This window comes from Calidris pugnax, unplaced genomic scaffold, assembly GCF_001431845.1.
Source record: "Calidris pugnax isolate Ruff unplaced genomic scaffold, ASM143184v1 scaffold24, whole genome shotgun sequence".
Lineage (NCBI taxonomy): Eukaryota > Metazoa > Chordata > Aves > Charadriiformes > Scolopacidae > Calidris > Calidris pugnax.
The window spans coordinates 14,909,723-14,937,328 of record NW_015090922.1 but is presented as its reverse complement, the minus strand read 5'-3'; the positions used below and the strand labels follow the sequence as shown (position 1 = coordinate 14,937,328).

At 34.3% G+C, this 27,606-nt stretch overlaps 1 protein-coding gene across 3 annotated transcripts in view; it reads right to left on the bottom strand.

Moving 5' to 3' along the window:
* Positions 1-27,606, bottom strand: part of KIF6 (kinesin family member 6) — a 158,942-nt gene that overhangs the window by 92,757 nt on the left and 38,579 nt on the right. For all 3 annotated transcript variants that reach the window (XR_001412954.1, XM_014950568.1, XM_014950569.1), the window contains exons 7-11: positions 26,074-26,280; positions 22,389-22,532; positions 18,004-18,090; positions 13,786-13,889; positions 202-307 (exon numbers count right to left, since the gene is read on the bottom strand). Coding sequence is in view for 2 of the 3 variants with exons in the window: in XM_014950568.1 (XP_014806054.1) it covers positions 202-307; positions 13,786-13,889; positions 18,004-18,090; positions 22,389-22,532; positions 26,074-26,280 (648 nt within the window). In the remaining variant the exon portion in view is untranslated. The remainder of the gene's footprint in view (positions 1-201; positions 308-13,785; positions 13,890-18,003; positions 18,091-22,388; positions 22,533-26,073; positions 26,281-27,606) is intronic.

Genomic DNA, 27,606 nt, shown 5'->3' with positions numbered 1-27,606 from the left:
GTTTCCACAAAATGTTGCTGATTTTTTTCCACCTAAATTTCAAGTTTCTATCAGTCCTCCATGCACTTCACATTTCAATTGTTTTACCCTTTTCCAATGCCTCTCAACTATACTGCACTTCTTTTGACACTTTTGAACCATTAATATCTTCAAGTTATTTTCAGTGCCAGCTGCACTTCCATCTGTTTTAAAAAGAAATACCTTCATATGAATGAAGCAATACTTGATCTTGCGCATGTCAGCACCAACATCCAGAGGGCTATCAGGATCGTTATCTTTGAGAAATGTTTCAATTAACTCATCCAACCTGAAAATACATAACATTTTTAAGGGGAAAAAAAAAAAAGGCACAAACAAACATACAATTCTGGAAAGTAATGCATCAAATACAATACAAGGTACAATACAATACCAAGCTGACAATATTGATAGACTATTTTCCTTCAAGGTGCGTGCAATTGCAATGTACTTTTGTCCCTGTTGCTAAATCCTGGGTTTGATACTGGAGATTCTAAGACTCCACATCAGAACATACTGCACATGCTAAGGGATAGTTCTAGAACTAAAGCATTTAAGAAGTAATCTCTTATTTTTCTCATTTATTTTATAACCTTCTGCTCTTCTATCATCTCATAATTGAAAAGATCTAAAGCTTGCCCTCTCAGAAGACTAGATTTTTTAGAAGCTTTGGGCATAGGATTTTTTAAGATATATGATTATTTGAGCGAAAGAAAAATCTAATTCCATTTCTATTACAAGTCAGCAGATAGCATAGCTTTTATACATAAAATTACCTGCTGAAATCACCAAGCAAAGCAACATATTTTTTGATACAGATTCTCCAAGATCTATTGCTCTGCTTTCCGATGAATGAAATTTGGTTAATCTTTTATTCTCTTGTAATTTGTTCTTATTTAACAAACATCTGACATCCCCAGGCAAGGAGCAGTTCTTATTTTGGTAATTCAGTCTTCATAGGAAAATCTGGCACGCAGAAGAATCCTCTTGTTTTTTCAAAACCAAATTAAAATATTCAGACTGGAAATCTACACAGGTATAATATACTATGCCTCTGGGCTGGATGTCACAGCTATACGGATAGAGTCAGCTTTCTTCTTGCACGCTCTCACCAGCTTTTCAGGTCTTGCAGTCCAGGATGGATGACAGATCATCCTCAAGACAGAGGCCAGATTATTTCTAAACCAAAACTAGTCCTTATCCCGCTTACTAAGGTATGTTTCTGGAAAACAGCAAGTGAAGTTTGAACTTCAAATTGTCTTATATTGAAGGCTTCCTGGTTCCTGATAAATGCTATTACCATTAAGTTAGTGGGCAACAATGACAGTCATATGCCCTGTAAAGTGTAATTCTATGATTTTAGATGTTTATTTAGGTTATTATCCTCAGAAGATGAACTTAGGTTCAAACTTGAGTGAGCCAAGATATCCAAGGTACTTGCATCAACTGCCAGAGAGGGGCAGGGGTTCAGAACCATCTCTGTGCCTAGTAGTGCTTTCAGGCTAGTTTTGTTCAGCTCCTCACTTAATATGCAATTCTTCTGAATGTCACTTAATAGCAATTTATCCTTTTCAATTACAGGACTGGGAATCTTGTTGCCATTTGATTATCTGAATCACTTTGCTGTAACCACATACCAAAATTTTAGGCATTGTTGTAACACAGTATCTAAAGTTGACCCTAAAGTAGGTGGCTAAGATAATTGCCCTGCTTTTGAAGACTTGTCTTACTGAGATTCCTCACATTACTATACTGCAGTAACAATTCCCTGCTGGAGGGTGAAACAACAAGATGCACAACAAACAGAACAAAAATTTATCATTATTTTCAGGAGATAAATATCTGAAAATCAGGAGCTGTAAGACTGGAATGCGAACTGGAAGACATAACAGATAGGTTTGGTTATTTATCTCTTTCAAAGTTCACTGTGGGTGTCAATTCTCAGAACAGGAGAAAAAAGGACAGAAAAGAAGACAGCAGCCCTCAGTTAATTTTAGACAAACTGTGCTTTCCAATTGTCATTATTTCAGTTAAAGAACAGGAGACAGATGTCCTGCCTAGACCATTCATCATATCTGCAAAATTCACACTTTCTGAATTTATAGAACATAGCCTGAAGTCAATGTGAGCTGTACATGTGGCGAGCTTAAGGAAGAGGATATTTGAAGAGAAACATTAGTTACGGAAGCGTTACTGACATTGACTTGCTTCTCAAGTTAAGAGAGTACAAAAATTACTGGGTAAAAAAGACCAAAATTTTACTTATTGCTACATGATTTTTTCTGCATGAAGAGTTGAACAGAACAGAGGCCAGCAGTACAAGAGGTTATTCATCCTGAGACACACTAAGCACAATGTGCAGGAGAATTAATCCTTCATATGTGGAAGCAGTCACAAAGAAAGTCAGCATTTGTCACTATCTTAAATGCCTTATTGATTTCAGTAAGAAGAAACAAATAAAAATAGATGGACTAGAGGGACTATAAGAAGTCATCTATGAAAAAGGGGCTTTAATCTTGAAGTAGAAATTAGAAAGGAATAGGCTGCCCAGGGAAGTGGTTGAGGCACCAACCCTGGAGGCGTTCAAAAGACGGGTTGACATGGTCCTCAGGAATATGGTTTAGTGACTTTTTTATTGCTTATTTCTTATTTATTTTTTTGTCAGAGTTAGGTTGATGGTTGGACTAGATGATCTTTAAGCTCCCTTCCAACCTAGACTATTCTATGATTCTATGATTTTAACCTCTCTTAACCTAACTAAGATTACCTATTGCCAGGGACTTACCCATACTCAGATTACCATAGGTTTAGGGTACAGGGATCAATCAAAAAAAAAAAAAAGAAAAAATTACACTAACTTGTACCGTTACCAGAAATCAACTGCAGAAAGTTAAATTTTTCAAGAGAATGAAAATTAATATATAATTCTCCTAAAATAATGCTCTATTTTTGAAAATTATTATTTGCCAATAGAAAGTGAAGGTTAATTTGTCAAGAGTAACAAATTAGACAAGCTGTAGTTATAGATATGAGCTACTATTTCCTCTTGCTTACATTACCTTTAATGTGTTTGGCATTCTTGAAAAAACACAGCAGCCCAATCAATTTTTGGTATCCCAAGGACTACACAGAAGCCAAAGAAAATTTAAGCACAAGATGACTGAGTCAAGTCTGAAATAGCAGAATGTAAATCAGAAGTTATAAACCAATTCAGCCTCTTTGCCAATTCCAGGAAACAGAATAATCTTCAGTGTATTTTAAGACACAATTTAAAAATTTCCTCTTTAGGAATTAGGACAAGAACAGACCAAGCTAGTCTAAACACTATGAACAAAAACAAAAGAAAAAAAAAAAAAGAAGAGCAACAATGAAAATCCCCATGAATACCAGCAAATGAAATCACTGCATCCCTCACATTTTTTTAAGTTTCCATATAAAAAGTACCAGAACTCCTTCTAAAATAAACACACAGTCTAATAACACTCTGGATATTCTGGGAGTTCATCCAGTATACTGGAGTATTAAACAAAGGTGAAAAATTAACTGACAATATGATACAGATGCAACTTGAAGTTTCTCTTTTTAATGAACAGATCTTAGCTAACTGAACCTTTCCCTCCCCCCTGAGTGATATATTAGCTTGAGGATTGTGATAACAATTGAAACATTCTCCTATGAATTTATACAATGGCAAGATTTGCACTTTTACAAATGAAAAAAACCAATGCTACTTCCAATTCTTTTCCAGAGATGTTCACAGAATAAATCAAGGAGAAAATAAAGAATCACAGGATGAGTGAAAAACAAACCACCCCAAAATAGAGAATAAGAGAAAAAAAGGAATACTGACTATGCTTTTACTTTTTCCTAACCTATCAGGCTAGGTAGATCTGCTTGCAGGTGACTCTGAAACAAAGGACAATATAATTCTACAAGATTAATATGTTTTTCCTTCTCATATTCCTGACTCAAATAGCTTATTATATTTGTCTTTATAAATATCCACAAAAATAAAATTAAATATATGGAATATATGAAAACTAGAGCACAGAATTATATAAAATAAGGTTGTAAAAGATTTAAGAAATTCATACAGGGCATCTACAGTTGCAACTCCAAGACATTCTTTCTTGTCAGAATATCACACACAGGCTGTAATCTTCCTCCTATTAAGAGGCAGAGCAAGAAAACCCTTTTTGTAAGTAAAGGCGAGACAAAATGGCTTTAAGTTTTCATTCAGTTACCTTCAAGAGATGGATAATACCTTTCTCCTTAGCAATAATATCTTCTGAGATAGTCAACTAATTGCTGATCCTTAGTTATTTACCAGAGGCTTGCATATTAAAAGTTTTCCTCCAGTCAAAGACTGTTGCAGGAATATACGTCAACAAGATCAAACCAGAAAAACATAAAATGGCCCAGCATTGAACAAATTTGGGCCTAAATGTTTAAAAGGAACAAGAAACACAAAGAGAACAAAAAATCCAGAGAATTTCCTAGCAAATCTTGCTTTAGTTGCCTACTCAGAGGCATGCATATGTAGCACAGCAAAGTTAATGAGATTATGAGGTAAAATAACAGTATCCTCTTTCTTAGGGACTTTTTTCACTTCAGCTTCATTAGAATAACTAAAAACGCATAGGAAACAAAGTATTTTTCATCAGTAGTTGTGGCTCAGCCCTGAGACCATATATTAGACTTCTCTTAGTCAGTATGTTCTATTTCCTGAAAAGTTAACTATAATTTCTTTTCAAAAAGACATGAGCAATCGATCCTTACATTTACTGATTACCAGCTTCTGCTATTATGCCAAGGATAATGGTTAATATTTGCATGCTTTCTCAAAACACAAATTAGGAAATTAAGTTGCCCAAAGAAGAGAGTTTTGAAAATGAACTTGCAAAAGGAATGAGCATGCTTGGCACAGAATACATAACATACTTGAAAAATTCCTGTTTCAAAGCTTATCTTTACCCAAAGCATCTCAGGCTGAACGTGCATTTCCCCACTACACCTACTGCCACAAGTAAATAGGAAAATAAGCTAGAAAAATCAAAGGTATTCATGTACATAGGCTTTATGGCATGGCTGAGGGTGCTTATGATGAAAACCAGATAGAATCAAGCAGAAAAAAAATGAATCAACTAAGAAACATACAACCCCCCCTTCCATAGCATTTATGAACACTGATACTTTCAGTATGAGATTTTTTTTATTTTCTTGATGTTATTTACAAAGACTAGCAGTACAGTGTTGGACTTCATTGCTTTTATATGAGACCAATTAAGATTAAAATTAAAGATAATCAACCCAAAGACCTAATAATGAAATAACAACAAAAAGCCTATTAAAAGATACCCCTCAGTCACTGGAGCAGAAACCTTAATAAAGAGATAGTCTCTATACTATTGTCTCAACTTCAACAACAGGAATTCTATTTCACACTGGAAAGACCTTTATAAAAAATACTTAGCCCCCAGTCTTCTCACTGCTTAGCTTAGAAAGTCACATTGCACTCAGCTTGATGGGAAAAAGCAATGATGGAAACTGAATTAATTAACTGAAATTCAATGGAAACCTAATTATGGGGTTAGCGACAAATACAGAATTGAAAATTACTGAATTGCTTACAAGTCACAATTAATTGTTTCAGTGGAAATATGCAGCATGTATCTTTACTTCAGAATTTGATGCTTTTTAAGGTAAGATGGTCAATTTAAGTTATTTAAATTTAAGGGGGTTTTGTCATACTGGTGAGTTACATTAGAAAAGGCTGCATTAATCTGAAATAGAAGATCGTAGCCACAAGCTACTTGTACTGAAAATAAAAAATTAACATACCCCTTCCACCCCCGAAAGTACAATTTAGAAATGCTAAAATCTCTATTTCTGTGTAGAAACAAATATTATCTAATAGTCTTTTATTTGTTGTAGTTAATAACATTGGCAAACCAGCTGCTGCATTCTTCATTAGATTTAGCTTACTAAGGCTCTCAATAATGTTTCCCTGCAGAATTTGTGCTAATCAAATCTGGAGCATGGATAATCATAGCTAATTTCATACGACAGGAAAAAATATTTAAAATCAGTGTCAGATAAAGATGTCTATTCTAACTTCTGGAGATGCAAAATGTTTTTTTTTTCCTTTTCTCTTGTACATTGTTAATAAAAAAAGGTTATAGACCATTAAATATTTAATATTATTACAGCAAATGAAACCTAAAAAGGGGGTTTTTCATGGGTCTCCATTCTTCCTTTTAGGACTGGGATGTTCTGCCTAAGAACAGCAGGCCTAACTTACACTAATAAGAGAAAGGCTGTGTTGAAGCCAGAACCCTGCTGTACCAGGAAGAATAGTTTTTCCAACAGAAATTCCCCAAAGGAGAAAGAATATGAAAGTACCAAACAAAGACTCATTTTCTGTGATAAACAACAGTAAACAAAGAATGGAGCTTTGCTCATCAGAAAAAAAACTAAAACATGAATAAGAAATTACACACACACAAAAATAATTTTCTAAGTCAGTGCCAAGGGAACAGTATCACATCATTTATGAGATTGATTTCAAACTCACTTTGATAGTGGTCTTATACATATTAACATAGTACAGAAAGAAAGGTATTGCAGTGCTGCTCCGGATGAGTTTGAATCATGATACCAGACTCTTAAAACACAAGCTGTGTAAAGCACAAGTATGTTCTTATGCTGATGTTGGGAAGCAAACTCACAGTAAAATAGTCATAAACAGCTGGGATGGAAAAGTGTTAAACTAACAGTGCTCCCTGACTAGTGGCTGTGAATCAGTTCCAAATTCTTGGTCTAGCATTTCCCTCTTTATATTTGCAAATAATGTAAACACACACTGTACTGCAACTCGCAGACAGCTTCTACATTATCAACTTTCTTTCTCTTCTGTTACTTTCCACCCTTCAGGATTTTTTTTTTTAATGAAGGCTGCTTACCATTTAGACCACACATAAATCACAAAAGCTTTCTATCCACATTACTTTAGATTCCGTGCATTTTCCCTGATAGCCCAACTCCAGAATGACTAGATGAGCACTGTGCTACTTTGATTTTACCCATTCATTAAATAAGACTTCCATGTTTTTAAAAAAATCCACTTCTGAATCAGTCATATGTTTGCATGAACCAAGATGCAAATTTCACAGCTGAAATGCATCAAAAAAGCACTCCTAGCCAACTGAGAGTATGTTTTTAAAGTTGAGAGCTCTCAATAGCATGCAGGATGCATGGTCTCAAAACACAGATTTGGAAGGACTCATTTTGACCTTGCTTTATGTGCCATGATTCATTTTTGGGAGAGCTTGCCTTTTAACCCCTGATCACTGACACTGTATATAATGTATCAAAATTAAGTTTGCTTAAAGAGCAACTAATTGTGTGTATCAGCTGTGAATTCTATGAATTCTCACAAAACAAAACAAAAAGCAACTCAAAACCAAAGAGCCACAGATGTAGTAAAAATTAAGTTTTCATATTTAAAAGTGTAAATAGAACAGATGAAAACAGAGAACACAGCAATATGGCCAATGATTTACATCCACAGACACAACAAACATTGAATGTTGGCTGGTACTTATTGGTCAAATATGAACATGTTGATTAGACCAAATGGTCTTTCCTAACTTCATATTCCTAATTATCTAATATTTTCAGCAGGGACTAGGTGCTTATAAAATAACTGATAATAGACCTAAAGCACAGTCTTCCCTATGGATAATGAGTAGAAACAAATAGATTTTTGAATACCATGTGCATTTTGTTAATATTGTAGGCAACAATTAGTATTTATATGTTGCTTCTTTACCTAGCCAGTACAAAAAGACTAAAGCTGGCTTACACAGGGAAAAAAATGCCTACGCTAATACTACACATGCAGATTTTTTGCAGAGAAAAAGCATGTCAAGTAGCTTGCTGAGTAGATTATTTCCTTCTTTAACAGCACCTTATAATACCAAAGAAAAAGCATGTACATAAAGAAATGCTTCTTACTGCCAGCTAATATTTGTGGCAATAAGAGTAGTCATATTCTAATCACTAGAGTATAATAAAAAGTAGCAAGGGAATACTAAACTTCAGTTTATCAAAATTTGAAAAATATAAATATCTCTCAGGAGAAGGTAGCAAGAACTGGAAATAAAAAGAACATAGGAAAAGCACAGAAATTACTCAAAGAAGTCAAAGGGACTCATACAAATGAACACTGAGGCTTTTCTACAGTACAAAAGAGAGAGGTAGTTTTGAAAAAAAACCATGGGGTGTCTCTTACAGGTTATTAATTAGATGTAAAAGCTCAGAAAAAAGATTTTCAAAAAGTATTTAAAGTGCCAAAAGATGCAAACAGGTATTTAGTGGTATTTTCAGAAGCAACTCAGCTGACTAAGCATTCAACGAATTTCGGTGGGATTCAAAAAGATCAGACACCTTTGAACATATGTATTTGGAAAGCGGCTCCAAGATTTTTTCAAACGTCTAAATAATCAAATTTAGCTATGCTATCTTTTCTCCATACACCTCACTAATATGAGTTACGCTATATTTCACTACCTTTCTTGAAACTACGTGACATTAGATGACTTATACAGTAGAAAAAAGGACATAGTATATTGTCTCCTTTTTTTTCCCCCATGGTAAAACAAACTTGGTAATCTTTGAAAATAACGTTAAATTATCTCTTAATAGTTTCAATGTAAACGGTCATCAGTTTAAAGAATATAAGATTTTTTTTTCTACTTTCAGTGACCTTGGAAAAAATAGTTAGATCAAAGAAAAGCATTTACACTTTAAGTATTCAGCTTAGGTACCTGCATTAGGAATCTGAACTTCCTGTGCTGTCACTAAAGATTTTATACCATGTAAGAGAAAAAAAATGCCCTCTAGAGAAATACATTGATTTAACCGCATTCTAAATCAGGCATCCAAGCTAGAAATTAATGTAAGACATTTTAAGACTACTTTATAGTTAAGGTAGCTTCTTTTCTCTTGAATATCGCCTACACAGCTTATGTCAGTCAGTCTGCTAAATTCTACACAAAACCACTGCCTGCAAAGCTGTGTTGACATAAGGCAAGGTAATACTCTTCTATTTCTTCCACCTTGCAACTGAAATTGAACACTGACATCAGCAAATAAGAACATTTGCTCTGCTTTGTAAATGAAACCATTTGTTTAACAGCTTAAATATGAGTAACTGCTAAAGCTCTATATTGTACAACAGTACAATATTGTTAATACCATGATAGCATACAGATGTCACAATGTTGAAACAGAAAAATGAAAGGCAGAAAGAAGTAATGAGAAATCCAGGACTTGAGTAAGATGAACAATATATGACTGCTGAAGTAAAAAATAGAAGCGCCTGTAATAACATATGTATCTGAAAGAAATAAGGTAAAGTTATTAATAAATTAAAGTGCTAAGCCAGTACTTCCGGTCCTGTTCCTAGAGAATTCCAACTGGCAAAGGCTCTGGAAGCGTGGGTGCTCTGGAACACAGGAACTTGATTTGAAATCCTGACTTTTGGGCACACATTGTAAATTGCTAGTGAGCTCATTTATAACAACAAAAAAAAAATTATTCAAACAAAAAGGACTCTCCCTTTTACTTTTGGCATGCTTCTCACAAGGAAAATAAAATCTATTCATTCTATTCTAAAGCATAACACAAAAGCCTGTGAGATTACAACTCCCTTCTATTTGGGATGTATGTTGCTATTTTTTAAAAATAGTCCAAAGTGCTCCTTTTTTTTCCCATTCCCTAAGCAATAAATTAATTCTCCAGCTCAAAGACATATTTAGAGATCAGGCCTTTACAGCTGAAGAAGTAGATGGTAAGATCCCAAGCAAGCAATTCAGATTTTGGAAGCATTTTATGAATTATGTTTTGAACCACTTGTGTAGCCTAGCTGAATTTTTTTATGCTGCGCTTTTCAAATAAACAAAATGATAGCGGCAGAATTCGTGTGTGTTGAACATTTGTAGCAATAAAATAATAAAATCAAAATTATGACATAGCAATGTAAAAGCTTTCCATTTAACACAGAATTCTGAAGTAAGAATTCCAGACAGCTGTAGCTTTATTCACAGGACTCATAAGTTGTGTTGTATTGAAATTTGGCCTTCACAAGAAAAGTCAAGAACATTTGCTTTCCATTTTGTTTTAAATTTAGTGAATGACAATGTGACATTGTAGTGGTTATGAGGAAAGCCTATTTGACAGATGTTTTTTTCCTTCCATTAAATGAATAAAAAAAAATAAATTTAAAAATCCCCAAAGACACTTCTTTGATTTAAGTGAGAAAAAAAGGATGAAGAATGAACTACAGCTTGAATAGCCCACTGATTTCATTTGGAATGCCCTGAAAGTAAACAAGTGGAATGAAGCACATTACTGTAAGAAATGTTTGGTATTTCTTGACTTCGTAAGTCAAAAAACCATACAAAATATAATTTTAGCATAATGTTAGGATTTATTTCTGGGGCAATCACTAACACGTATTTTCTGCAACAGATGTAGAGAGCAAAAAAACCTATGCATTACTTAATCATTTTATTCGAATTAAAAAAAAAAATATTATTGGTTCTACATATATACCACTGGATCTGTTCCATTTTGGCATCCATCTCCTACTGAAAAGTGCCTGAGATAAAGACTTGTGCAGCGACAACAAAACGAATGTGTACATAGTGTATGGAGTTTGTCATTGACATGTTTTGTACCTTGATCATCTATGTTCAGATTGGCACAGAAATGTTTTCAGAAGATTAATTTTGCTCTGACCTCACTTGAAATATGTATGATGAATCAGAATAAGAACAATTAAAACACATCAAATTTTTATGAGACTATCTTCAGTAACACCTCTCCTTACTAGTTAACGACCTTACTTGTAATAAAATGAATCACAGTTAGACTTTTGTCAAAGTTTAAGAACTTTGAAAAGAACTAATTAAAATGGGGTTCTTTTATATATATACACACATGCATACATATGCAGTTTATTTAAGTTCAAACAGAAGATATCCTAAGCAAGCAGAAATGACTAATTACTATTTTAAATCCATAATGACACCAATTATAATTTCCCCTCTGTGCATATTAAAAAATGCATTAGCCAAAGAAAAAAAACAAACAAAAGATTATTCTGTCTGGAACCCCTTATCACTCCCCTAAGAACCATGCCTGGGTGGCGACTTTACTAATAAAGTGCAACACAGTATATTGCATTATCACCTACACTATGTTTCTTTTCCTCTTCTGTCTTTCCTAACAATCTGACTTATACGTCTCCTGATAAATAATGCTATTTAGGTTTCATTATAGATGCAAAACTAGATGCAAACCACAACATAGGCATTTTCCAGTAATAGTAAACCATGATTTTATCAGCCTTCATCCAAGTCAATACTTCTGTTGGGACTACTTGTATATTTATTCCTCAATGTGAACAAACTCTCCAGATAACGAGTAGTTTAAAACTCAGATAGCCAGTCTCAATAAACAGAGTTGTCATAAAGATTTGCTGTGTTATGCATTGGTAGACTCTAACTGGAGACAGAACACTTAGATGCCATCTGTTGATTTTCATAAACGCTCAGGACATTTACAGACAGGAGGCTGAGAGAGATATAAACCAGCACGGTCACAAATATTATCGCCATACAAAAGCAAGCTCAAAATGTGTATGCGTGCAAAACCACAGAAAGATGTTATTTTCATTGAAGTAGTGGCTTTTTATACTATCATTTCATTATACTTTCATTTGGGTGTTTAGTCCACATCAGCTGTTACCTGGGAAAACTCAGATTGCAAGAACACATAGAAATGTAAAACTCAAAGCCTGACATTTGATATTTTCCCCCACTTGAACTGTTTAAAAAGCAGATTGACTCATCTTTCAACACTCCATTCAACTACAGCATATAGTATTAATAAGCCAGTCTGATTCATGTATATTATAGTTATTCTCTAGCAGTATCTTCCGCTCTTTGCTTGAAACTATGCTACCCATTAAAAATCCCTGTAAATCCAATTATTTTTTTCTATTTTGAATCTGTATTAATAATAATGATCTTTGAACAAAGCCTTTATATGGCATTTGTGACTGATGAGGTCAATTGTTTGACATTCTTCTTCTTTATTATTGATCCTCAGGAAAAGTATTATATCTCAGCCAGCAGTACTTAAGCTTTGTTTTATATTTTAATTGCAGAGCATTTGTTTCAGGAATGAACTTAGCTGAACACAGATGCTACATGAGCCTGAGTAAACATAAATAACTGATAAAATAGAAAAGCTTAAAATTTTGTGTTGTCCTAATATAGCAGAGGTCCTTGAAAGTTTTTTCTCCTTCTGTGTCTTATTACAGACAGAAACTCCTTAAGTCTCCTCCCTGCTTCTCTCTGGGATGCAAAAATTCCTTGCTATGAAATCAGAATCAATATTTTCTGACAAGATAATGCACTATAGATTGTGCTATATAGATAAAGAGGAAAAAGGCTGATACTCTTTTAAACACATTTCTGAAACAAGACCTCCTAAATGTACACAAAATATATGTAACTGTATGCAGATGGTACACTCCTAGTTTTCCTTTGCATATTCATATTAAAAACATATTAATTGTGAAAGTTGATGAAATTCACATTTGCAAGACTACCATTTTCACGGTAAAAAGTCAGATAGGAAATCTTAGGAAGTAACGTTCATGAATGTGGCCTAAAAAAACCTAATGATTTCCAAGAACCCAGTTTCCCTATACAAACTAAACAGCAAACAAGACCACAGTGGAAAATTAATACGACTTATTTTTAAAATAACATTAGGAAAGTAGATCTTTAAATGTTTACGTAGATTATTTAAGTCTATCCGAATAAGGTCACTGAGAGTCACTCATCTTCTGAAGGACTAGTTCTGTCAGTACAGAAAGAAACTAGCTAATAAAGACATTTAAATTTTGCATGTAAAGAAAAAGAAAGATACTTCTCTGTTCTTGTTGCTTCTTTAATTTTCTTTCTATGGCTCGATTTTGTCACATCCAGTGCCTGTAATGTTCTTGGTTCATTTGACTCCTATACTTTTGTGCAGAATGATAAATAAATATTGACACAGTAGCAATTGAGGGGTCATTTCCAGTTAGAAGATTATATTGGTAACTGTCTATGTTGAAAATGACTCAAATTAACTGTGCAGAAGAAATATATACACAATACTATCTAGGTCCTCATTTATTTTCTGAATTAAAACAAAACCAAATCATCAGAACCAAGATTCAAGAATGGCTGCAATCTACAGGAGAAACTCAAGTTCAAAGTAGCAGCTTATCCTCATGTCTCCAGAAACTCATGGTCTATGACAAACTAACACTGCAGCAGGGTACATCTCAGCACAAAGAATATTCCTTGAATTCTACTCAGATTGTATATATAGTTTTGAGAAAGACCATTTTTTTTTTATTCTGCACTATTACACAACAATTCTTTTTGCCTGGCATCTGACAGGCATTCCCATCCTGTGTGTTTACTTTACTTCACTTCCTCAAAGCTGAGGCTGCAAAAACACAGCCAGCAGCCTCATACAGCTTTTCATGGAAAACTGCTATTCTAACCTGGCACCTAGCTTCACATGATTATTCACCCCAAGAAGTTAAAAACTCTGGCATGAATTTAAATATTTATGCCAACAAAGAAACCGATGAAAAGGTTCACCACAAAAGAAGAAAATGAAAATAATGTAAGCCATTACTGAAGTAGCTCTTCTTGTGAAAGCTCTGACGTTCTTTGCTTGCCAGTCACCAGCGCCAGCTCATCCTTCAACTCCTGGATCTCCTTTTGCAGCTGGACAATCATCTACAAACAGCAAGGCATAAACCAAACATCACCTACAAATGAATAGCTAGTTTATGATTTTTGCATCAGAAGGCTGAGTTTAGGGAAATATTATACTTTGGTTTTTGCTTTTTTAAAAACAGTCCAAATGCCTTAAATACACCAAGCACTTTTTTTCATTTCCCATTTAAAAAAACAAGAAAAGTCTTCCAAACTCAGTAAATTCTATGTGTTAGAAGGCATGACTGTACAGAAAGAGTTCAAAAGACTGTTTGTAAAAGAGAAAAATAATTTGCCATAGGAATAAAAAGAGCTTTCTGACTCATTAGTTTTGCCTGTTAGTTATGAAAATACATTTAAAATAGAACTGATGTCTTTGTTAGAGAAAGGACAACCACACAACAAAGTGACTTTTTTTACCTTCCCTTCATAAAAATAAATAAATAAAAATCTTAGTATTTTGATCTTAACTTTTCCTTTCACATAATATTCTAATCATCAGAATGATAGCATACTATAATGTAGGATGTACCAGCTGCTAACAACAAAAACCTAGTACAAATAGTAGAAATCAACATAATGAAATTGAACTGCATTAATGAATAGCAATGATTGAGAAAGTGACTTTGAGAACTGTAGTAGATTTTAAATTCATAGGCACTGGAGCCTATGCTTTTGGAAAAAAAAAGTCTGTATAAAACCATATTTTACAAATCATTAGCCTCCCAAGCCCAAATTCTACAAAACAGGGACAATATGCAAATCCCCAAGTCTAAAACATGAATGAGCAAGTTCTTGAATATTTTATGATTGATCACTTTAATGATGCATCACCTTACAATGTCTCAAATATATCAGGAATCCAATAATATTTTAGATGGATATAAGTACACTGTTTCCATGTGCAAAATAAGTTTCTAAGAGAAGAATGTTTTCAAGGAAAAATGAATCATTCTTGATTGCATGCACTATAAAAATAAGATTGTTGAAACTGATAACACATTTCCACTGAATGTTTTCTTCAAACACCTGTATTTCTTTTAATGCTTAAATTTAAGCATGACTTTCTAAACTTTGAATGTGTATTTTTACTTTAAAAATCAAGCTATTCTAAATGTACATATGATTATTAATTCTATTCTATTAGTATTCTATCAATACTATTAATTCTAAACTTACTGGTAACACATTTGTTACTATAAAGTATGAAAGGTTAAGATACAATATTTTATTTAAGAATCTATTAAGGTGGTGAACTGTTAATTACAGATATTGCAAGACTGCTTAAGAATATTGCAGGCCAAATATTTTAATCTGATTTTAGGCTGCCTCACTGGTGCCTCACTCTGATGTAGTCTATGCCAATTACTGAGTCAATAACATTTGGGGCTGGAGTATAAAAAGGCTGAAAGCTGAACTGATAGTATCAATCTGACAACAACAGAAATACTATTTTCAGGATATGGATAAGAGACTGATTTTCAAATATTAAGAAAAAGAAAAATCTATAGAAGCATAATATTTTCATTTCTTTTTTTAAATGAATGCAGGAGGAGTTTAGGTTTAATTTAGGCTCAACAGTTTGGTTTTCAGTTTAAACCAAATCCTTTGGTAATGAGTAAGAGAAATTTGAATCTGAGTTGCTAAGAAAGTACAATAGGTACAAATTCATCTTCTTAGTAAGATACACGGTCAGAAAGACTCCATTATGGAGAATAAAGTTTACACAACAGTCAGACTTAACTCAGATTTACCAAGGGGTGGTATGCACTCCATTTATAAAGCATGCGTTCAACTTACACATGATAAATACTGAAAATAAATGGCATTTGATTATATGAAAAAAAAATTGTTAAGTCCAGCACTTTACTGAATAATCAGGTTGCACCCTTGGAATATACTTTAGGTAGCTACAATGGGCAACAAATTCCACAATGAGCACAGAGGTATATAAAGTCTAGGTACCTGTGTTCCCCTGCCTTTTCCACAAGAGGGGATGGTTTTCTAACTCTCATGAGTCCACTTTTGCTTTACTTGCTAAACGATCCTGCAGAGTGACACATACCAAACTCATGGAGTATAGCTCCACAGGATGTAGTAAATGTTCAGGAGCCTGCATGTGTTCCACCTCAATCAGAGGCTTCTGTGGCCATGTTCAGTTGTTCAGTTCCTATTTTTTTTTTTTAATTTGTTTATTTTTTGACTGCTCTTTTTTTCACATGTGTGATGCTGTTACCGTTAGAAATTTTGTTTGGAAAGAAAAATAAATAGAATAATAATTTAAAAAGAACACCAGCAGAAACCCTGACAAGAATCTCTTATTCCCTTTGAACTTCCAGGACAAGAGAAAATAAAAGCACAATCATTAACAGTAACTAAAACATGTTAATTGCTGTCAAGTAACAATAAGTGAAATTATTTTTTTTTTTTAATTTGTTTATTTTTTGACTGCTCTTTTTTTCACATGTGTGATGCTGTTACCGTTAGAAATTTTGTTTGGAAAGAAAAATAAATAGAATAATAATTTAAAAAGAACACCAGCAGAAACCCTGACAAGAATCTCTTATTCCCTTTGAACTTCCAGGACAAGAGAAAATAAAAGCACAATCATTAACAGTAACTAAAAGGCGTTAATTGCTGTCAAGTAACAATAAGTGAAATATTCAACCATCTAATCCCTTGATTTTTAGAGAACAAATTTTTCTTATGCTATATAAGCTAGCATTCTGTGGTCTAGCATTCAAGGGAAAAGTATTTCCTAGCCAGATCAGAAGGCCATATGAGAGCAAAATACATAAAACTTGTAATTACAAATTAGTCACAAGAAATTTAGAAATACAGTAATAATTTTTGCCATAAAAAGGATGTTGATGCAGTTAGTATATCGTAAAAACATACAGGACTACTGAAATTAGATCTTTCATTGAGATTTTATATACTTTGGAGGCGAAAAGCTACAGTTCAAACTTACAATTATGCAGTTAAAAACTGTGTTTTAAATATTTTCTGTTTATATAAAAACAGAATAATATAATAGCTTAACCTGAACTTATTTTCCATCTGATGTCTCTGTCACAGAGACAGTGGGTACGCTGAAACGCTGCCATAGTTTTTTCTTCATTATATCCCCATATGCAGCTTTGGCATAACCAGCGTAACCTCAAACATTTCCCGTATCAGAAAATGTCTTTGATATACAGCATGCAACCCAGCTGATCCACTAGCCAGCAATATCTGCGATACTATGTTGAATTAATCAATCCTTAATACGTGTACTTAATATTTACAAAAGAAATAAATTTTCCAGGTAATGCAGAAAGTTACATTAAATAAACTAAGAAAAGCCTCAATATAGAAGAATTTAAGATTACACACCACATCTTCAAACAGATCTGGTATTAACAAGTTAGAAGCATATAAAATCTTTCAAAGGAAAGAATAATCAAACACTAAAAAGAAAAAATAAAGTACCTTTTTGTTATGCACATTAAAAAAACTCCACTTGTTTTCTTTATGTGGATTATTACCTTTATCTTTCTCTGTACTTTCTAAATCCCTGATCCATTCTGCTGAGCTTCTCTGCTCCTCTTTGGAATGTGAATATCAACCTAATACCTTACTGTGGAAATCCTATTTCCACATCACATTTACTTGTCCTCCTTTTTTCCTAATGGTAATTTTACAGAGTTCTTTCTTCCTAGCTAAAATATTCATTGGGCCAATCTCAAGGAAGGACTGTATCTGTACGTTTCTTAGCTTTTAATAAGTGAACTGTTTCAGTGCAGTAGCATGCCTTCATCAAGTGACAGGAATCAGATTTTTTTGAGTTCCAGGGACACCCATTTATCTGTGTTAGAAACTAACACCTTAAGAGAAGCCACACAGACACCACAATGAAAGGGACCATTACTCCTCAGATGCCTTAAGAGCTGAGAAAACCTTTAGAGGTTTTATAAGGGTCCGTTTAATTATAATTATGTAAAAAAAAAAAAAGTAGTTGTTTTATAGAAAAAAAAGGAACTTTCATCTAAAAACAATTTAATGGGATGATTCAGTATAAAATCCTCAAAATGCATTTGACTGCTAGTGATTATTGAAACTTAAAACAAGCAAACTGCCCCCAGACTATTCTTACCAATCTGGGGTCAATTTCTTCATTAAGAACTGCTTCATTCTTAATAAGAGCAACTCGTTGTGCAAATCTGCAGGTTGATATAGATTCCTGGAAGGACAAAAAAAAGAGAAAAAGAGAAAAAAATTCAGTTAGCCTTGTACCAGGTAAGTAGAACAGACTGCTAATGAAGTCTTCAAACTATGTTTGCATTTTTTGTATATTTTACAGAACTAATCTATCATTTCATATTCTAAAACAACACTATACAAGGGAAATTAGGTTAGCATATTAGTGACAGTGACATATAGAACTGTCAAATCATAGTAGGTATTTTATTGACCCAGTCAATCCACCATTCAAATGTGTTTCAAATGAGTCCCCAGCTGGCTCTAAAGCATTTTCAGAAGGTAAAAACTTTTGAATCATGAGAAAGCAAAAATTAACTAAAACTTTTGGTGAACCTAGAACTAGAGAATTATATGTAAAAGAAGCTGGGAAAAGACACGAAGTCCTGGACAAACGAGAAACAAAACCAGAAGGCTTGGAACTAAGGAGGCATTATAGGAGAACTACGATAGCAGATAAAAGACTGTCAGAGAGATAAGATAAGATAGGGTGTGGGAGGACAAAGCCAGGGAAGCTAAAAAAAAAAAAAGAAAAAAAGATACAGGACTGAGTTTGTGAAGGAAACTGTGACAATCAGTGTGTAGTCTCATCCAGGACAAAGAATGAAATCAGGGATCCCTAAGTATTGTTCCCTCTTCTGAGATCAGCCAATACTAACGTGCCAGACTCCACTAGAGAACTTATCTACCTAGTGAATAAAAAGCAAGCCATTGTTCTCATGTTGGCTCAAAAAATAGAATACCACGCAGTAGTCTCGGAAGTTCCAATGATATGTGATAAACTCTATGATAAAATTTTCTGAGATGTGCCAGTCTGAGTTTAAAATGTAAGAATTTACATATAATCCCTAAGAGAACTTTACTAGTTTCACAGACCCATATTTCAGAATTGAAGTAACTGCAGTTTTGAATCCTTCTAGGAAAACACCAATTTTAACATATTGATCGTATACTTCTATTTACACAGGATTTCTGTCTCTTTCCGTCCTCGGAGGGGTGTTATCGGAATGAGGGTTACATGATGAAAGACACTCATGCTTATTGGAGAAGACATAATATATACACGCAGAATCAAAGGAGAGTTTTAAAAGGAAGCAAAAAAGGAGGCCTTACAATTAAGTCAGCTGCACATAGTCCTAGTTGGACCCTATTTTTGCCTCTGCTATACAGCTCCTGTGCTACTATGATCAGCTAATGTGATTTTAATTAAGTTTTATTGTCTACAATTATACATACAGTACACATATTTACATTTCCAATAGACCTCTTGTCCCGGTTCAGTGTGAAGCATGTGTTAAATTAATGAGCAGCTAAATCAATTCAGACTTCAATGTTCAATATGTAAGCTAATCAGAATGGTAATCAAAGCTGACAGCTACTAATTTCCTAATCACTTATTTCTACCATGCTGTTATGGTTTGAGAAAACCCATAACAATCTATTGTCATTTAGACAACTATTCTATCACCCGATGATCCCTCCCCACCCAGAAAGGGGAATTGGGGAACACAAGGAAACCCAAGGGTTGAAATGTAAATAGATTTAATAGACTAAGACTAAATAATTAACAATAATACTAAAGAAACCGTGTTAATCCCGATACTGATATAAGATACAGGAATTATACTCAGCCAATTATATCAGTAGGAAGCTGTGCACTCTCAGCAGTGGAGAGCAAATGGCGGACACTGCGAGCGCAATGCCTTCAGGAGTAAGGGAAGGCCTCAGGGGTCCGGCACCGGGGCAAGGAGTTGTCTGGACGGCCACCATCAAGGGAGAGAGAGCTACGCAGGAAACTTTTCTAATTTATATTGAATGTGACTTTCATGGTATGAAATAATCCTGTTGACCAGCCTGGGTCAAATGCCCAGGCCTTGCTCCTCCTTGTCCCTGCACCTGGCAAGGCTCAAAAACACTAAAACCTTGAATCCCACTGGCTGGCTATAAAGTAAATATTTTCACAAATTCAGACACTAGAGTCTTCTAGAAGTGCAATTTTCCCCAGCATTAGGAGAAAAGTTAGTCCTGTGTCTTTCAACCCAGGACACAGGCTTATAGTTACAGTACCTGAGAGCTTCACAAAAATCAATCAATTAGTACTGTTTTGCCTCAAGTAGGTGAAACGGCCACACTTAACAAAAGGGAAACTGAAGTCAAAAGTAGCAAAAAAAATTTTTTTCTGATTATTATCATTCCATGACCTGCTCAAAACAGCTTCCATCCATGTTCAGTTACAGCTATAATAATTAACATACCTACAATTCAGACTCAACATCTCAACACATAAGACATTGAGGTGCTGGAGTGGGTCCAGAGAAGGGCAACGAAGCTGGTGAGGGATGTGGAGCATAAGTCTTATGAGGAGAGGCTGAGGGAGCTGGGGTTGTTCAGTCTAGAGAAAAGGAGGCTGAGAGGGAGACCTTATTGCTCTCTACAACTACCTGAAAGGAGGGTGTAGGGAGGCGGTGGTCAGTCTCGTCTCCCAAGTCACAGGCGACAGGACTAGAGGAAAGAACCTCAAGTTGCGTCAGGGGAGGTTCAGGTTGGATATTAGGAAAAATTTTTACACTGAAAGGATTATCAAGCATTGGAATGGGCTGACCAGGGAAGTGGTTGAGGCACCAACCCTGGAGGTGTTCAAAAGTCGGGTTGACATGGTGCTGGGGGACATGGTTTAGTGCTGGTTTTTTTGTCAGAGCTGGGTTGATGGTTGGACTAGATGATCTTGAAGGTCCCTTCTAACCTAGATGATTCTATGATCTTCTTCCAACCACTCTGAAAAACTAACATTAAAAATGTAATGCAGGTGGTGTGAGAAGTTGCATACAAACTCTTTGGTAGAGGTGGGAATATCATCTAGTTCTCTAGGATAATATTGTATTTGTCCTCTTCATGAGAGTTCCCTTTCCTACTTTGAATTCTCTACTTCATTGCAATAGACAAAGCTAGGTCCTTAAGAAAGTTCCTTTTATGATACAACTTCAGTTCATACTGGTGGGTAATTCTGCCTTGTGCATACTTCGTGAATGAAATGTATATCCAATGGAAAAGCCCCAACAAAAAAGCAAACAAAACATAACTATGCATAATGACTCACAGAAGTCCAAATTAAAATTGTACAGCTATCCTAATTTTGACATTTTCTCATGTTTAGTAAATGAGTTAACATCTATCCTAATGTTACTTGCACATATCAGATTTTTGGGAGCAGGGTAGAGGTTTTTTGGTTTATTTTTGGGAGGATGGAAGAAGGAGATCTGTTGGGTAGACAATACACACTAAAGCAAGAGCATGAAAACTTTCAGTAGCCTACTCTGGATAATTACTTGGGCTAATATTCCTGTAATCGAAATCTAGATCACAATGTGAGATAGATAACACCTGATGAATTGATATATGAAAGGATGACTATGCCATAGTCTAAAAAAATGCATTAACAAACTTATGCAGGTGCTATCTGCTTGCATAATTACAAGTCCGAACAACAACAACAAAAGCCTTCAACTATGTGAAGTATGGCTTTAGCATAATGCTTTCCACTGTATTTCAGAAAACAATTTTAGGCTTAATAGTTTTTTTCTTGCTTATTCACATTAGAACCTTTTGATGTTATGGAAAAATCAGGAAATAGATTATAAATGTCTTTAAGTGGGGTTCTATGTATTCACATTGCAACATATTTTGGTGAACAAAGAGAAGAAAACATCAATACCTAGAATTCCAGTGCAGAAAATTGGTGAATGAAGACAAAAGTATTTGAAACGTTTCCAAAAATCCCAAATTACCCCACCCAATTCCTTGTCCCCCATAATGAACTCTCCAGTTGTCTACCATACTTAGTGAAATCCCAACTTCACAGACATCTACAGAAGTTCTTCCAAGGGTTTCAGTGTAATCCATAATCTACTTATAGATCTTACTAGTATGTCCTTTGGAAGATTCCTTAGAAATGCCTTTTCATAACTCAAAAGATTTATTCATCAGGAAAACAGTAAATGTTTTAATAAAATGTTAGCTCATTATTAGGTACAAGTCATTTCCCAACTGCTCCTTGACTTGAAATTACTAAGAGAAAAACACATTTCCTAAAGAATTAGTCTACATCTCACTGCAATTTCCATTGATTGTCTTTGTTCTCCTGGAAAGAAAGTTAAATTTTTTTTTGTAGCAATGACAATGAAACCATACACACTTGAACTGCAAACTGTAATAAAAGTCAAAAGAGCAGAATCTTTTAAGAAATGAAAACATTTTTGTTGAAAATAGATGGAAATAACATACATCTATGTTTCTTTTGTCTATAGAGAGCGTTGCTATCATGGTAGTCATGCAGTTTCCTCCCAGGCTGTCTCTTAGCACTGAGGTCATCATAGAGTTTCGGTAAGGAATGTGGGACCGGTTTTTCTCTGCAAGGGCAATTATCACCTGAAACAACAGTAAAAATAGAAAAGGCTTTCAAATTTACATGTGTATCAATGATTGACATAGAAAGAGAATGAAACCAATCTGCTCAGGAACCTAAACTTCTGCTACAACTAAACTATACTTCTGCACACAGTTAGCTGCAAACCCACTGATTTTATTGAATCAATTTCAACGTAAATTTCAGTGTGTTTATATGTCTTTGTAGGAGCTGGACCCGAAAGACTAAATAAATTTAATTTTATCATACGATAGCTTTACAACCTGTCAGCAACATGGAAACAGAAGACGACAAACTAAAAACCCCAGACTTTCCTAAGGCACATTAACTCACTGAAAATTTTCATGTTTTTTCTAGCATCATAATAAATTAAAGTATGGATAGTATTCAAGTAAAAGCTTCCTTAACATTTGCTGAAGCATGTTTTAAAAATTACACATTCTTAAAGCACATGGTTCTTAGAGGTGCCAATGCATTTCTTTCCAAGAAAACGTCTTGAAAAGTACATACACAAATAAAAGGGTGCATGATTACAATGTACTGCTGGAAAGAAATAATTCAGTTTAGAATATATATGCCTTGGCCAAAAAGGAAATGGTACACCTACTATTCTCAGTATCCTTTCTCAGCTGTTTACACTATGGGAACTAATTATTATTAAATAAAAAGCTAGAGTACCCCATGATCTATTGTGATATAAAAGATTTGAACTGATATCTGGCCAACCACTGTACTGACAAACTTTAGCTATATGAGTTGTGCAAGCTATCCCATATGATTAGGACTGATTTTTCCTTTAAGTTACACACCACCATATATTATGTTTATGCTGCACTTCAGAAAATTGTCATTTTAGAAAATTTAGTAGCAACATTTTAGTTGGCATTACTTTCTCTTAATGTTCTTCAGAAAGTTAAAATTTCTCATTACTATAAATCTTACACTGGCAGCCTTGAGAGGCACAAATACATAATACAAAAATTACTGTCTTGTAAAGGAATCTGGAAACCCATTCCTGGATCAAGGTTTTAAAATCTCATATATTACAACTTGTTAGATGGAAATATGTTATAGAATCATAGAACCGTCTAATTTGGAAGAGACCTTTAAGATCATCAAGTCCAACCATTAACCTTACACTGCCAAAACCACCACTAAACCATGTCCCTCAACACCATGTCTACACGTCTTTTAAATAGCTCCAGGGATGGGGATACCTCTGTTGGTTTAAAATATTGCATGGAAACCTCACAGTAGTGTAGAGTATATATTAATAAGCATATTCTCAGTCTCTGACACACAGAGACTACAATCTGAATAGAAAATATGAGAAAAAAGCCAGAGGGAAGATATGTTATTTCCATTAAAAATGGGAACTGTGTTACAGGGAAGTTAATTTTTAATGAAGTCCATGCAGGAAGTCTGTAGCCTGGGTAGAATTTGAACCATCCCACCTTGGCACTGAAAAGCTGTGTGACCAGCTCTCATGATGCAGAAGCCACTGTACTGTCATGTGGCAGAGTCACATAACACAGGTGATGGCTTTAAGTCCCTTTGGTAAAATCATCCACTAACCAATAAAATTTTTCGGCATTCCCTAGATGGAGCACGTGTTAAACGACAGTTAACAGGCTTATTCATCAAAGCAGCAGGAACGTTATAGTCTATTATTTTGGGGCAATATATGTAGTTCTAATTCTACTATAGTGTCAAATCACATGGATGTATTGCTATTCATTTGTAACATCAATTTATTACAGACAGAACCCAACATGCTTATCGACAACTGTATTAATTCTAAAATTGGAGTTAAAAGTTGCATGACAAAATATTAGTATTTTATGCTTCTACAGCACTTCAAACCTGAATCTCTCAAGACTCACTACAAAGATTATTAAATTCAACCTCACATACGCTCAAGCAATGTTGCTTTACAAATACATAAAAATCATATAGAAGGATCCTGAGCACAATTTCTAGGATTCCGAAGGAGTCCAGTTTAGAATCACTTACCTGTATCACCTCCCGTGAGTACAACTGAAATACAGACTTTACTTCAAGGTAAAATTTAAACAAATTGGGGGGTATGAAAAAAAATTCAGTGTAATAGTAAATGACTGACTGCCACCTGCTGTGCCTTAAGCTTCTTTTGACAGATGAAATATCTCTCACTGTAGATTAAATGCAATCTAAGATATCTGTTCTTGTTAACAGAAAAACATACACACAAAAAAGAAAAATACTATTTCTATTAACAGTAAGCAGGACAATCAGTTATATTTCCAAATCTTAAATATAAAGAATTTTCAAAAATTTTCTGTTTTAATGGATTTCCCCAACTGTAACTTTTACTAAATAACACATATACTGGAGTATAAATTAAAAGGGTCAAACCTGAATTTCAGAGTTAAGCGTTTTTCTTCTCCCTCCCACCCTCATTTCTCTCACTAAACGACAGCCTCACAGACCTGCCATTTTCTGATATAAAAGCAACAGGAACAGTGTTTATTGTACTGTGAAAACAGTATTATGTATTCAAACTTAGAAGAACTTAATTTCTCTTACAGGTGTGAAGTCTCGAAATCTTTACTGATTGCAACTTAATAGCACAGCATCCAGAAACCAGATGTCATTGATTACCAAGTGTTTCTTACCCTTGCTTGGAGTTATACAGCATTAGAATACAAAGCACCACAACAGATCAGGGAGACAAAGTGTAGCAAGCATTTATAAATAAGCATAAATGTCTTTTAGTAATGCCACAAATACTAAGCTGAAGAGAAACATGTGAAAGTAAGGAATGCTGTGGAATACAGACAATGCCTATAAACCTGGTGGAAAGAAGAGATATTAGAAAAGTAGGTATTAGTGAGTTTGAACAACCTTCACCATCACACTTAACACATTCACAGAAATTATGAAGATCCTAAGATGCAACACCTTGTTTTTCTAGTCTTGAAGAGAAAATTGTATCAGATCAGTGGAGGAAAAATAATTTAAAAAGTAATAATAATAATAATAACAACAACAGCAACAATAACGCAACAATAACAATAACAGGTAACACCTGTCTCAAAGAGATCAAAGATTCACATTGTTAGAGGAATATAACAACAAATGAGAGAAAAACCTAATAGTGTATGATATTATAATGCTTGAACCAATTGAAAATCAATCACTTCATGTCAACAATTCTTGAGTGATATCGCCTGACCCCAGCTGTGGAAGGGGGTGCTAATCACAAAGAAATACAGCAGAAATGCAGCTCTAATCCTGTAAATATCTTTAGTGATCCAAATGAGACAAAAAAATTATTTTTGAAACACTATATAGCTACTATAACTTTACTGTTTAATTGTTAAGCTTTTCCTAAGTTAAAATATTGTATTTCAAATCAAGAGCTACCAACTCAAACATTTTAAAAAAACACAATAAACACACAGTCCAAATACTGACTATTGGAAGCAAGATTTCCAAAACACTGCACATTGCTAAACAGGAATGTAGTAAAGGGAGAAATGTTTCACGCTATTCCAATTTTACCTGTTCCAAATAATGTAGCGATAGGTTGATATATTTGGCTTCTGTCAATAAGTGACCTCCAACTCCAGTCTTTGCAACACGCTCTGATCCAGCAAGGTCTACTAAGTGTAACTTGGAGCGTCGGATAGTTGCAGATCCAGGTTCCTTGCTGGAGATGTGAATAGTGAAAATGCAGTGAGATCGGGTTGAAGCTTGATTCATTGGTGTCTACAATGACAAGAAAGAAAGAATCCTCAATGTTCATTTAATAAATAAATTTAGCTTTTTGTAGCTCAAAAATCTGGAAATCAAAATCACCTATCCAATCTTTCAGCTATTACACCTGTAACAAATACACAAGAAGAACCCAAAGGATTTTACTTGGCACTCACATTCTGGCCAAATACTTGGATAACTTGGAAATCTGGACAGGTACTGCAAGCAAGTAAGCAATTATCCTTGTTCTAAGATACTCCTACAGTGAGTATATCAGCAAAGCAGCTGGCCTTACTGTGCTGAAGAATGCTGCCAGAAAAGGGCACCTTGATCAGGAGGAAACTTACTAATTCCTGATCTTCAAGAGTTTATCAGTTTCCCCAATGGTAAGCCCATTTTTAATATTTTTTTTTTATTATTTGCCAGATAGCTACCAGTGTAACTAAGACTAGAGCTTCCTATAAGGCTTTAGACTTTCACAGTTTTATTACTTTAATGAAAAAAATTAACGTCATAAATCAGCAACAAAATTTTATATGTCATGACAGACTTATCATTAAAGATTTGGCTTTAAATATATTTATTAGAAATAGCTACTGCCATACTTCCTTAGCTGGAAGGATGGAAATTCTTGGTCAATTTTTAGAGGTGCTCAGCTTTAGTATAACTTTACTGGTGTTGCAGAACAGAAAGTGTTAAATATCTTTCTGATATTTAATTTTAGATTTCAAATGACCATATGCCATCACACATGCAGTTTTCTTTTCATATAAAACATATAAAAAAAATCTTTAAGCATCTAAAGCCTATTTTGTTTAGTTATATCAAGGGGTTGTTAGAAACTTAAAACTAAAACAATTCCTTGTTATCCTCATGTTAGTAAGCTTTAGAATATATATGGAGATTAAAGGTTCATCATACAAATAGTATTTTTATTTATAAACTATTACAAGTATGTTATTAGGGCACAAATACTTGACTTGCAGAAAAATAAGATAGTGAAATTAATAAATAAATATTGAGTTGGCAACTAAATCTTATTTATAGCTGTTTAAAAAGAAGAATAAGAAAAATCCTGTGAAGTTATATACATTAATCTCTTGCCTATTCTTTATTCCTCTATTATTCTAGAGTCATTATTTATCTATGCATATCCTATGGACTAGATATACCAACATATTGCCTTTTTTTATTTCCCCCAAATTCTGTTTGGGTATGAAACATTCTAGATGTTAAAATAGCCTGCGTGTTGCGGGCATTGAAGGTTTTGTTAATCCAGGAAGGATGGCTCTCAACAGAAAGACTGCATGCTGAATACTCCTTTACCAGGAATAATAC